The 10,736-nt window shown below is 33.4% G+C and overlaps 1 protein-coding gene across 1 annotated transcript; it reads right to left on the bottom strand.

The window, feature by feature from the left end:
* Window positions 1-5,319: 5,319 nt before the first annotated feature.
* LOC133676624 (solute carrier family 40 member 2-like) lies at window positions 5,320-10,317 on the bottom strand. The gene is made up of 8 exons (XM_062098335.1): window positions 10,060-10,317; window positions 9,556-9,706; window positions 8,931-9,127; window positions 8,306-8,788; window positions 6,855-7,026; window positions 6,617-6,754; window positions 6,360-6,470; window positions 5,320-6,096 (listed from the first exon to the last, which is right to left on the bottom strand). Exons 1-8 carry the CDS (start codon window positions 10,188-10,190, stop codon window positions 5,935-5,937), a joined length of 1,545 nt encoding a protein of 514 aa, XP_061954319.1. The 5' UTR covers window positions 10,191-10,317; the 3' UTR covers window positions 5,320-5,934.
* Between the last annotated feature and the right edge of the window lie 419 nt (window positions 10,318-10,736).

Raw genomic sequence — 10,736 nt, 5'->3', positions numbered from 1 at the left:
ATATAAAAAAATATTTGAGCCCATTTTAATGCTTCGATATGAATACGTCTTTTAAATAAAATATTTCAATTCTATAAGTTCATGGTGTCATAGAAATGCATCAATCATCCTTTATATATATATATATATATATATAAATTATTAAAAAAAACAAAAGATTCTTCTATGCAACTACGATATGAAAATAAAATCCCGTACTTATAGAATTGACTTGCATAGTACCTGCCCTGGATAAGAACGGTGTGTACCTTGAGGAAGATAGGCTCAAGAAAATGTTCGAGTATTTAGCTAGGAAGGCTATAACTCGTGGAGGGTCCTTGTGTGTATTTGCAACTTCCCAATATATATATATATATATACACACCTTTTATGCTCATATATTTCATTCCATTTGATGATTATTCACCATGAAATTCGAAACATTTTCTTGCTACAATAAAATCCTACCCATTTATCAAATTTTTTGTACGAATCCTTGATACATGCAAACCATGTTCTTTTTTATTAATTTTTAACTCACACTATCATTTATATTTTCAAGAAATCACTTGTACTGCAATTCATATAATTCCATACTAAAATTTATCGTGGCGTAAAAAACTCAATCATTTATAAATTAATATTTATAATTAAATAAGACTTATCGTATAGCATGATATAAAAAGAAGCATTAATAAAAAGTTACGTGTAATACTTTGACGTGTTATTCACACGGAAATACGAGAATGTTTTATACTTTATATTAAAAAAAGCTAATTTAAAAAATTAAAAAGCAAAAGTAGAAGATGCTATTTTATACACTAACAACAAGGCAAAGAGATTGCCGTACTTATAAAATGGACTTCTTCCATAGTTCCCACCTTACTCAGATACGAACTGCATGATAATAGCTAGCAAGGTAGGGTTGAGAGAGAATTCCAAATATCTCATCAGGGAGGGAGGTTGTGCCTCATGGAGGGTCCTATCTCCCATGAAATTGCCACAAATTTGTGCCATTTTTCCTTCAAAAACTCTTCTTGCTATGGTGGGTCCAAATTTATTATAAAGACAAGGCATATACCTTCACACCCTTGGACTATAAAGAAGACAAGGGTACTGAAATGTGTCCTTCACAATGGAGTCGTGTACTAGCATGGTTTGAACGCGTGATAGAGAAGAATGGTGTCCTAAGACCATAGAGAAAAGAGTTGAGACAGTAGCGAGGAAAGGGAAAGATTGAAACCCTAGCTTAGATCTATCATGTGTTCTTCAATCAATCGGATTTTATTCTCTTTTCTTTTTCCCTATATTTTATTTAGCTGGTGAAGGTGTTTTCCTTGCTGTTGTGATTATCGTGGAGTAATATAAATTAATTTTTGAAAAATTATTTAATTATTTAAATTTTTAGATTAAAATAATTTTTTAATATGATGTTAGAGGTTTCTTGGTTCTAATATCAAATATAAAATATTGTTAATTTATCTTTGCATGTGTAATATAAAATCATGTGCTTCTTTTGTCTCTCCATTGTATTTGTCCTCATCCATAATTGAAAGAAGAAAAAACAAAGAAAAATTACTTTAAAAATAAAAACTTACATCTAATTAAAAGAATCGGTGAGAAATTAAAAGGTATATACATTTTTTTAACTGAAATCAAATTTTATGTTCTACTAGTATGAAATTGAACCCCAAAAAATATCTTAGGTTGGATACAAGTTTTATTTTTTGAATTTAATAAAATAAAATAAAATATATGTCATTTTTTAAAGGGGCTACTTATTTGGTAATTGGGGGAGTATTGATTATTTCTAAGATATATTATATATCTTGTTGCATACTTCTTATTAATAAAATAATTTTCTTGCCGTATACTTCACTTACAAAATGATTAACCCAGTTACAGCAAGATTTCAGAATCAACCTCCTCAGTATATTTATTTAAGAAATAATAAGTTGCTTGCAATCATGGTAATCCAAATGTAAACCATAGTTTTATTATTATTAACTATGTATTTGGTAATGTAGTTTACGATGCTTTTATAAAAATATTTTTCAATTAAAAACATACGAAGATGATATTTATTTTAGATATTTATTTATTTTTTATATTATCATATTAAAACTATAAAAAAAACATTTAAAAATATAAGTTTAATATAATTTGTTTAAAAATAATTTGAAAAGCATATTAAAATCATAGAAATTCAAAGAAGAAATCGATAAAACCGACAAGTGAAGTACTTTCTAGGTCCCAATTGTGTTCTAAATAAAACTATTAATTTCTGAATTAATTTCTGCAAATAGATGAAATTAGAAGAGTTGTTGAACCATCATGATATAAAAAATTAATTAAGGGAATATGCTTACCAAAGGTAAAGTTGAACAACCTTTGTACGTGGGTTCTTAGAGCATATATTATTATTTTTTCTTGTAAGATTATTACATAGATTTGTACAAGGACTAAAGAATTAATGCAAGAGGGCCTCCAAGTGCACGCGGTTCTTACGCGGGGAGTATACCTGCCTGATGACCATTCTTTCCATTGTTTTCTTCATTTTATTACGATGCCGTTTTATATTGCATTCTAAACAGTATTTTTAAAGATTTTATTATAAACAAATACATGAATTCCAAAGAATTTCATAACGTTGTGATTAGTTTACCAATACACACGTGGCATAAAAGAAATAAATATAGAATTCATCCATTTATTAGACTTTGTTATTGTGTTATAAACAGGGGATGGAGCAAAATTTAAATTTTTTTGTTTTTTTAAATTATTTTAATATATTAATATAAAGAATAGTTTTAATATATTGGCAATAAAAAAATACTTTAAAAAATAATTTTTAATATATTAACACCGAATTAGACTGATCGAGGCATGATGATTTCGGTGGCAAACCATGTACCATTGGACTTGAAGAACATTAGAACAGGAGAGTCAATGAAGGCTGCTCCAAATTCGATCTCCCATTTACATTTCTTGTTCTTAGATGAATGATTCTTCCCATTGACAATTATTTTAAATTTGATTGCCAGAAGAATTCAACGAATTAATCCCCTCTTCCTCTTCCTCTTCCTCTTCCTCCTTTTTTTTTTGGTTTAACAATTCTTAATACATGGTGCGTTGCAAGCTATCTGCGCTGCTGCTCTCAAGTCCTTCCACGACCATGGTCTCTGTGATTTCTAAAAGTCAATAATCACGTAGCCTTTGACCAAATCACTAGGAGGAAATTGTACGGATAGAAAGGGTCAATCTTTCCTGTCTTCCACCTCCAAACAATCATATTCACAGGCCTGCAAAGGTGTACGGCAATGGGAAACTACGAAGCTTTTTCTTATCAGCAACTCTCTGTGTTTCTTCAAGTCAAAAGTTCAACTCCCTGTGTTATTCTTCTGTCTGTTGTTTTTTTTTTTTAATTAAAATTAATATTAAAATGGACACATAGATATACCCATAACACATCAATATCCAATATGAAGGCTAGTCTACTAGTTCTGCAGCCCGCGTGAATTATTGGGGAAAAAAAACATGGGAGTGTTGTAAATTTTCTTCTTTTTTTCTTTTGTACATAATGAAAAATCTGAAATGCAAATAGAAAACTTAACCGGTGTGCCAAATAAAATTAATTGATCATTATATATATATATATATATATATATTAATAAATGTAAAATAGAGTTGGTGTAACTTGTTCAATCTAATGGACCAAGAGGTGAACAGGTGTTCTTATTCAAATGACAATTTAACTTTAAATTTCTTTTTATTTATATGTCATCTTTTTAATCTTTGTCTAACTTTATCAAACTTAAATGCAGAGATGATAGATTATTCAAGAATTAAATAAATAAAAAACTTTAGGAAGTGAAATGAAAAGACAATAATATATTATATTGATACGGTTTAACTTATAAAATTTACAAGTCGAGTAAAGGACATGACCACAATGAGTTAACTCGATCAGACAATCTATCCTTTTTTTTTTCTTTCCCTTATTTTCTCTTTGGTTAGGCTATAATTGACCTCAGATCGAAGAAAATCTATAATTAAATTGAAAAGTTATAAAATAATTTAGGATGAAATATATATATATATATATATACACACACACATGATTATAATGAGGTAACTTGATTGGAGAATACATTTTTTTTTCTCATCCCTTAATTTATCCCAAGCTGACACTTAATTAGGCCTTAATTAACCTCGGGAATGCTGAAGTTCAAAACAAAATCAAAGAGCTATTAAAGAATTGGTGACCAAATGAAAAAAATTGTCTGAAGTCTATGACTAAATTTTAACAGCACAAAAGAATGAGGGTAAAATAAACTATCTGGCATATGCAATACACACTAGCAAGTTAGTAAACCGCCATGTTAAGATGGTGCATGCGGCTTCATCCAAGCTTCGATGGTAGCTTTTTTAAGTGTTGTTGGAATCATCTCGCCAAGGGCTCTACAATAGAGCAACGCTTGTCGACAACAGAGTTACAACGAGACTTCGACAACCCATTCTTCTCTCATTTCTTTTATTATCTCTTTCCTCTTTCACCCCCCGTTGTTTGTGTGCATCAACTAATTAAATCAAGCTGTAAGATACGGGCCAGTAGCTGTAAGAAAACAGATGAACAAACATTTGTTTCCTAGTTAAGCATTAAGTTCAGTTAAAAACTAAATCTTAAAAAACACGACCCTTCACAAAAGGCCAGTGTAGGTTTTTTCAGTGAAGGTTCAAGTTAGAACTGTTTAAGCACGGGTATCAGGTATGGTACAACCTGCATCCTTGGAATTTTGCATCAAGCTGAAGCAACCTTCCCCAGAATCCCTACATGTATATTGGGTTGACAAGGAGGTTTATTGGCAGACACGCCTCTAAAACCATCCCAGGTAATTCAGTAAATGGAAAGGCCAAGCAAATGGATCTTCATTTATTTATTTCTTTATAGTTAAAAACAGGCTCAGCCCCATACAAGATAGTTTAATAAACCTGTCGGCATCATTGCCGGCTTTCCATTTGGTGCAGGTGACATTTAAGTCAGCTTGACCTAACCAGGAAGAATCAGGCTAGTGCCCCTCCACTGCGGGTCAATCACTTTTGATGCCTCTCCAATTAAAGTTGGATAAGCTTGAATCACTTATTACACAATCAAGCAATAAGGCAAAGCACCAAAGTTACCATCATGGTTTCCAACTTTCTATAGCTCATGACCTAACATTCGTTCGATGTCCAGAGCAAGAAGTCAAAATGCTTTCCAGAAATCATTATAAAAGTTTAATGGAATCAAGAAAATACGTAGATATTCCCTAGGAATATTCTCTATGAAAAGAATTTGGCTGAGAGAATGATTACTTTCCGTTTTTCTAACAGGAGTACATGACAGGATATGATGTTTTCCTAAAGTTCAAGTTGAAAATTGCTTTACAAATACAAGAAAAGTGCTGATGTTCTTTTCAAAGAATAAGTTACATCATGTTGTAGCAATTCTAGAGGATTGGGATTGTACATGACCTAACTTTGGTTTACATAACACAACCAGAGGCAGACTATTAGCCAAGCTAGCTGTCTTCCTTGTTTTCTTCTCTCTGAAATTGCCTGGAGAATACGGAACGAGCAATTAAGACAGAATAGTGTTAGATCTGGGATGTATCAGCTACTCTCTTATATCAGCCAATCACAGTGCCACATAGAGCTTGATTGGAATGCCTCATTTATTGATAGTCTAATAGCAGAAAGATGTTAGTAACAAAATTGCCCTGCTGTTCTCGGCAACAAAAAAAGTACCCCAGTTCCCCGAGTTAAAGCATTTGAGTGGTCATAAAGTGAGAGTGAGAATTGAAATCTATGAGGCCTAATCTTCTGTTGATCTTTAGCAGCTTAGTGGCAGAGCAGCAGGCTGGTAATTGACTGGTTGTAGGTATCAATCATTAAACCCTACCTAGGAAGATCTGATTACAGTAAATCTTCAGGTGATGATCTGATTACCCATTCTAGCAACACGAACGATTTCTCAAAGTGAAAGAGGTGTTTCCGAACTAGATAAAGATGTATGCTATAGAGCAATGCAGCAAATGTTACTGCCGAAAAGGACAACAGAATCAACTCCCAGAAATCCTGAATGACAATGCAAGTGGTAAACTGTGTGAGTAAAGCTGTAAAGCATGGAAACCTGGAAGGAAAATATAATTCTAGTTCAAATGTGGTGAAACAGCACGAAACAGATAATTGCAAAAGGATAAGTTTATGAGAGTGTGTGACTAGTTACATGTATATTATGAGTCTCTGTTATTAATTACATGTACAAGTACCTATCCTATAGAAAGCGCCGAGTCATGTTAAAGTGTTGGCACAGAGACATGGTCCAAGGATGATTTTACCTGAGGGTTGGAGATGATCATGCCCATGATATAACCCAACATGTCCATAGTAGATTGGAGAGAGTTTTGAACACCTCCAACAACACAGCGATCAGATTCAGGAACTTGATCCTGTGCCACCAGAATAAGGTTAATAGAACGATTATTTTTCATGAAATTAGTTACTTGAGCAAGGCACAAAAAAAGAGTTGAAACAGAAAAGGTGAAAAACACTGAAACAGAACTAAGCATTATTTTAGCATGATGGTTTTTCTGACCTGCATTTGTTGAATTACAGATAAGTCAAACATCCATAAACCCAGCCGAGATGTTGCTACTCCAGCCATCAGCATGTATGCCGATAAAAGATGATTTTGGACCAATATTGAAGCAACACATACAAGAAGGCAGGTCCACTGCTTGAAATGCACATAATGGGGATATTTTTAAAGGTCGAAATCGGGATGGATTCCGCCAAGAAATGTGTTAATGGAGAAAATGACAGCAAAGTATCACCTGAGACCAGATTGCCCACAATCCTGGTCTGAGAGTTGAGACATGAGATTGTAAAATTGGGTACAAAACTGTTGCAGCCATGCCAATTATTGCACTTATTCCACGAGCTATTCCAATCACAAATGCAGGTATACCTTTCCATTCCAAAGTAGCTGTCATCAAGGTGCCAAAGCTGGAACAGTATAACCAGTAAGAACTTTTAGCAGTTAGGAACCAAAGCCAGATCCATAATGAGATAAAGTAGAAAAATAGGAAGAAAAAAAAAATCTAGTCAGCATCTTATGCCATGCAATATACTGAGATCACCATCCTATTCAATCCATATGCCTCGGGAAGGTCTGTAAATAAATACAAGAAAGCCAAAGAGACATATGCTTTGAGCCTGATATCCATGTTTTGAAAATTACACTTTATATTGTAAATCAGACTAAAATTTCAAACTATATAAAATGATAAGAAAAAAACCCCAAATCAAAAAGCATTTGATGAGAAAATGTCTGGTTTCAAGTGATAAGCAAAAGATATGATACAAGATCCACTTTTGATATCCATTTTTTATTTTCTCATGACATGTTCTTCTGTTCAAAAACCAAAATCATGACAGAACCTGTTATTATGCATCCAAAACCCATTAACAGAAATGCCTCCTTTCCCCAATTCTCATCGTCATGATGTTTTGAAACTTTAAAAACGAACCCAACGGTTTTAAATTTCTCAACCTGATCTACTATTTCAGTTTCTTTGATCTCTCTGGAGAGTGGAATCCTCCTTCGTTTCCCTGCAAAAATCACTACAGCATCAACATTAATTAGCTCCAGATATCTTTGATTATTTCATCTCCAAACTTCTATAATCCAAAACACCACTTTTCATCCCTAAGAAATCATAACCAGTTTTGGTGCTAGAACTACTACTGCTTCCACCCACAATGACATTGCAACTGCAATCCTTGCTGTTTTGTAGCCCTAAACTGCAAGCAAAACAAAGACTTGTACTTCCTTGAGTTTTGAATGACTGGTGATGATCAGGCTGGGTTTTGGAAGGCTAATTATGAGTTCAAGACTGAAGTCTGGACACCTTTCTTGAACTGGGGTTTTCTCTTCTTTGCATATTGTTGTTGAAGCTTCTTTTGCTGGTTCATTGTTCATCAAAGTTTTCTGGGTTTTTACTATGATAACAAAGTTATAATATTCAATCTACGAGGGCTTTTTAATTATGAAATTGAAAATAATAACAAAGTCAATTTTTAAAATACAGAGACAGAAATTTTTTTATCAAACTTGAGGAGACTCAATGTAATTATTATTATTATTATTATTATTATTTTCATCATAGAGAACTAGTGAATTGCCAAGAAATAAAGGAAAGAAGACCATCCAAACAAATTATGGAAGTAGGTTGAGATGCTGTTCAGTTATGAATCATAAACAAAACCACAAGCAGACCATCACCTGAGGACTGTGAAATATAACAAAGCCAGAGCTACTCCAGGGAGCACAACATCTTGCTGAGAATACACACTCCAAGCACCAACAAAAGGGGTTTTTGAAAACCAGTCAGTTAATCTCCTTCTCCATCCAATTTCCACTGAAACTGAAATTTCATCGCTTTGAGAAATCAAGCCTACTCTTTCTGCAGAAGTAGTTGCCATCTCTACCGTATCACTTGGTGAAAGTCGCGAAATCCTCCTTTGGCTGCTTTCAGCTAAAGTTGGAATGCCAGTATATACAGATGTGAAAAGCCAATATTCCAGCCACACTGCGACAGTATTCCAGATTGCTAAAGTCATAGCAGAAGCTTTAACTGATATAAAGCTCATTATGAAGCCACTGATAACAGGAGCAAGAAGCTTGCAGGTTAAATCAATTCGTCTAATAGTTGAGTTGATTTTTGTTAGTACATCAGGCGTATGGCCTTCTGATATCAACACCACCCTGCATTTTGAAAAGAAGTATCATCAAATTAGAAAATGTAAACTCGCAAGACAAATTTTGATCACAACTTCAATAGAATAACGGCAGTCCATTCGCTAATATTACTCTCTCTTCATAGTATAAATGCAATTCTCCAAATTACCATTCTCTTTCTATTAAGATGGTACCGGCAAGAGTGGAAAGCACACCAATAGCTCCAGAGATGTTGGTTAATATCACAAGCAAAATGAATTCTGTGAAATTTGTCGACTTCAATGCCGGAGAGAACAGTAATGTGATTACCGTGCATCCAGCTATTATAAAGGAAAAATTCTGGGTCACCAACCAAATTCGGAGAACCTGCCAATAAATGTTCTCTGAGAGAATATACATGTATAAAAAGGCAACAACATCAGGCACTTTGTAATGTTTATTTGTTATATTTTCTTGTTTTGTCATACAGAAGAACACAGCATGAGTTGATTGAGGGCATTTCAGATGGTGATTACTTGAAAGGCATCCCCGATTTTACCATCAGAGGAGACAGGAGCTGATGTTGAAAGCAATTAAATTCGATAAAAAGAACATGGTTCATTCAACCTGTCCAAGGGTAGTGACGATGCAATCATGATTCGAATCCTAGTACTATTGTATGAGGTTAAGACTACCAGAAACTTTGAGTAAATTCGCAATTTCAGAACCGGATAACTAGAAATGTGAACATTTTATAAAGCACAATTTGCCTTTTCTCCATTAGGATGGGCATTATTAACAAGGCATGACCAAACCTTAAAATATGTCGACCTCTGCACCCATTGTCCGATGATGGGACCAAACAATGCAGTAGAAGCACATTCAATGGCACCATAAATAGCGGGAAGGATTAAAGAATCCGGCCAAAGAGTGATCATGTATAAACCAACAGAGAATTCCCACATTCTGCAGACAACAAACAAGCAATTCAAATGAAAAGAAACCCTCATTCATTTCTCACAGTTATACATGCCAAGTCGCAAGTGTCAATCAATTAATTCTCTATTCATCCAGTCCATGCGAAAGGTGGCAGATCACTGAATTAGCTCACCAATTTGGTCTTCAACGGAAAAAACAGACAAACAAATGAAAGAATCTTAATTCTGTCATCCTTTTCCCTCATCAAGAAAATCGTAGTTGAGAAAATACAAGGGAAGTCACAATTTTACACACAACCACAGACCAATACACACAATAGAGAGCTATAGCGAGCAACTGCAGGATACAAGATAAATATTCCGAGGGAATTGCGATATAACCTGGCATCCCATCTTGCTAAAAAGTGGCCAATATACAAAATTCTGATAAGGGATGTAGGCAAAGAAGAGTCTTTGGAAGAAGAAGAAGATTCTTGTTGTTGCGGTTGGTCAGGACGTGGCTCTCTCACCATCCTCTTCTTTTATTTCAATTTCTTTATTTTTTTTCACTAAATCCACTCGCCTTCAAACCTCCTAGGGCTTGAATCTTTTAGCCCTGATTATGGTGCTAACTAACTGTGTTAATTGCAAAGGCGTGGACAGTGCGATGCTTTGCGGGCCATGCATGAAGAAGATTTTTAGATCGTTGTCAACCATAATGATGGTTACTGGACCGGAAGCGGTGACAAGGACAGATGCCGTAGAAGCATATATACGTTTTTTTTTCTCTTTTTCAACGGACTAATAATTCTTATTTTTATATTTTCAAAATACTTTTATAAAAATTTATTTATTTTTATTTTTATTTTAAATTATTTTTTATGTTTTCATATCACTTTAATATTAGTATTAAAAATAATTTTTAAAAAATAAAAAATATATATTATTTTAATACATTTCTGAATAAAAACTACTTTAAAAATTAACCGCTATCACACTTTTTAAAATATGTATGTATTATTAAATTATTAAATTAATTAATATTTAATTTAATTTTTATAAGTTAATAATACTGGATT

The sequence above is a fragment of the Populus nigra genome, chromosome 17 (genome assembly GCF_951802175.1).
Source record: "Populus nigra chromosome 17, ddPopNigr1.1, whole genome shotgun sequence".
NCBI lineage: Eukaryota > Viridiplantae > Streptophyta > Magnoliopsida > Malpighiales > Salicaceae > Populus > Populus nigra.
The sequence above is the reverse complement of the archived record's forward strand: the minus strand, read 5'-3'. Positions and strand labels throughout refer to the sequence as shown.

Bases quoted from the DNA above. Each gene is read 5' to 3' on its own strand.
- LOC133676624 (XM_062098335.1), bottom strand. From the start codon at position 10,190: ATGGTGAGAGAGCCACGTCCTGACCAACCGCAACAACAAGAATCTTCT. The intron at 9,707-10,059 runs GTTATATCGCAA...TGTTGTCTGCAG, and splicing joins TTAGCAAGATGGGATGCCAG to AATGTGGGAATTCTCTGTTG. The intron at 8,789-8,930 runs GTAATTTGGAGA...TTCAAAATGCAG, and splicing joins ATCTTAATAGAAAGAGAATG to GGTGGTGTTGATATCAGAAG.